Source organism: Emiliania huxleyi (genome assembly GCF_000372725.1).
Source record: "Emiliania huxleyi CCMP1516 unplaced genomic scaffold EMIHUscaffold_2258, whole genome shotgun sequence".
In the NCBI taxonomy this organism is placed as follows: domain Eukaryota; phylum Haptophyta; order Isochrysidales; family Noelaerhabdaceae; genus Emiliania; species Emiliania huxleyi.
Window position 1 is genome coordinate 1 of NW_005200372.1, and position 2,868 is coordinate 2,868.

Consider the following 2,868-nt stretch of genomic DNA (forward strand, 5'->3'; position numbering starts at 1 on the left):
GTCGAGACGCTGGAAGGGCGGCGCGTCGTCGCTGTGTCCGCGGGAATCGACCACAGCATCGCCATCACCGCTGACGGCGCTGTCTTCGCCTGGGGCCAGGGCGAACACGGCTGCCTAGGCCACGGAGAGGACCTGTCGAACCAGCTGCTGCCCAAGAAGGTCGAGGCGTGGGCGCCGGGGCTGTAGAGTGAAGGGTGGGGGCGGTGGCCCGCCCGCCGTCGTGAGTCGCCAGATTCGACGGTCGGCCGAGCCCTAGCTAGCTGAGCGGCATAAAATGAATGATACACCGTCGCAGAAAGAAAACTTTGAACTCGGCTCCGGCAGTCCGGAAGAATAGGAGAGATGGAGGGCTCGCCCCCGAGGCACGGCGCGTGGGTAAGAGACGCCGAACTCCAGGAGGATCCGCTTACGCGCTTCCTACTGCGGTGGGACGAGTTTGAGGTCGGGACACGGGCGCTGTCCGACAGGAACGGGACGCAGGTAATGATGGGCAAGGACAAAGAGCCGCTCGGCTCGGAGAAGGGCCGTGGGCTCAACGCGGAGGTTGCCAGGATATGCCTCGCGCTGCACAGAGCGCGGCCCTTCACGCACCTCGCTGCGACGGATGGAGGGAGAGACATGCCAAACAAGTGGGTGGGGGATAGGTTCGTGCCTCGACCAGTAGTGTCGTATGGGGTGTACGAAGGGCCGGCCCGATTCGGGAGACCCGTCGAGGGGTCTGGACAGCTCGAAGGCGGGGACGATGAGCTGCGGCTCGCGTTTGGGCAGGGGCTGTGGGGCGGCAGACTGCCAGACGACTGGCAGGTGATAGACGCGGAAATGTACGCGGTGCTGGCTTACCTGCGTAAGATGGCGACGGCGGAAGATGCGGCGGACAGGAGGTGCCTCGTCTTGAGCGACTGCAAGCCCGCGCTACAGCAGATCGAGGCGGCGTACCGAAAAGGCTCTCTCGAGGGGCTCCGAGAGTGGGATCGAGGAGGGGCGGGTGGGGGCTGTGTTGCGTCTTTCTTCGTCTTTAACTTTATTTCTTACCGTGTGTTCTTTTGCTCTCTTTCTTTGAGCTTTCTTTGCCCTTGATACCGCCTGGCAACAACACGGTGATACAATCAGTGATACGTATAAAACACGATGATACGTATCAAACACGGCAGGGGTCACGGGGCCGCTGTGGAGCGACGTGGTCAGGGGGACGACGAGACACAAATGGGACAAGCGCCAGCGGATCAAGGATCAGCACGGCGAGCGTGAGATACAATTCGCCGACGTGGATGATCACAACGTGGTGACAAAGACCGTCATGGGAGCGCGGGTGCGGCAGCAGGCGGGGGTGCCACACGGAGCGCACCACGAGAGGATCATGCGGGGCGAGGCGGGGAGGGAGACCCCGGGCGCCGCCACAAGGAGCGAACTCAGGGGCTGCCTCGTCTGTAAGGCCGCGAGGGACGCGGCGAGGAGGGCAGCACTAAAGCGGGACCCGCTGTGTCCGATCGTGCGGAAAGCCGCGCAGCAATGGACCGAGGAAGATGAGAACCCGCCTAGAGCGACAATGGCGCACGTGCTTAGCGGCGCCTGCCTGGGGAATAGGGAGCAGGCCAGATGGTTCCTCAGAGTAGCGCGAGCGCAGACAGGGACGGCGATCAGCAAAGTGGCACAGGCGGCACCCGACTCCAAGGAGACGCTGAAGACGCTGAGGATGGCGCATGTCGCTGCGCTGAAGGGCTCACGCTACAGGGTGCTGGATGAGGACGGGTACGATACACTGGCCCCCGCAGTCGGGGGGGTGTTGCCAGCACTGGTAGATGACCTCTCGGAGAAGAGCCGAAGGGACCTTGGCACCGGGGTCACGAGGAACTTGCAAGTCGTGGCCGAGGCGGCGACGGGAGCGGTGCAGAGGTGGATACAGCTCAATGACGAAGCAACGGCGCGCATAATGAAGAGAGAGGAACACATCGAGTGGCTGAGGAAGCTCTTCGCTGGGTGGAAGGAGGCCCGCCCGGTCTTGAGGGAGTCGCGGAGGAGGAGGGATAACGGAGGCAACGTGCAGACAGGCCAACAGCCAGTGGGACGAACGAGGGCCGCGACGGCGGCTCAAGCGGGAGGGAGCGGAGACGGTGGGCAGAGAGCGAAGTGGGTGAGACTGATGATGCTCCTTCGACTTCGGGAGCGGTTCCGCTGCTGGGCGAGCTTCAGGATGGTGCTCACGCGAAAAGGAATCGACGCGACGTACAAAGCATACAAGAAGAGGAGAAAGAAGAGGAGAGGCGCCAGTGATGACGAAACAGAAGCTAGTGCAGACGAGGGCAGGGCAGACCCGGGGACGGCGGAGGCGGACCAGGCGGCATCGACCGCCGAGGGAACGTTGGGAAGAGGCACGAGGAGGGCGGCGACCTCAACCGACTATGGAGGACCCGTCACCAGACGACGCAGGGCGGACGACGGTGAGGCGGAGCAGTCGCGCAGGGCGAGACGAGGGAGGGAGCAGGACGTTGCGGAGATCAGCAGGAGGATGTACGAAGAGATTAGGAGCAGCAGGGACCCGAGGGACCATGTGGAAGACGGCTAGTGCTAGTCCCCCATCGGGAGGACGACCCCGGCTAGCCGCCGACCACACCCACAAAGAACCCTGCACAAAGACCGCAGGGCGGGGACCTGTTCCTTTTTACCCATCTCCTAGTAGAGGTGTCCGTTTTATTTATTTATTTTGCGGGTCGAGTCCAAAGAGCTCCAAACAAACGCGCCCGCCTCTCACACTCAACCCACGCGCGACGCGCGCGGGGGGGGGGGGGGGGGGGCGTTCTTTTTTCTTTTTTCTTTTCTTCCTTATTCATCAGTTCTGTTGTTCTTATTCCTCTCTTTCTTTTTTGTTTT

General features: G+C 62.4%; 1 protein-coding gene across 1 annotated transcript; it reads left to right on the forward strand.

Moving 5' to 3' along the window:
* Positions 1 to 342: 342 nt before the first annotated feature.
* Positions 343 to 2,563, forward strand: EMIHUDRAFT_254299 (hypothetical protein; the record flags this gene model as incomplete). The annotated part of the gene is made up of 3 exons (XM_005779795.1): positions 343 to 543; positions 727 to 985; positions 1,152 to 2,563. The coding sequence occupies 3 exons, from the start codon at positions 343 to 345 to the stop codon at positions 2,561 to 2,563; spliced, it is 1,872 nt and encodes a 623-aa protein (XP_005779852.1).
* Between the last annotated feature and the right edge of the window lie 305 nt (positions 2,564 to 2,868).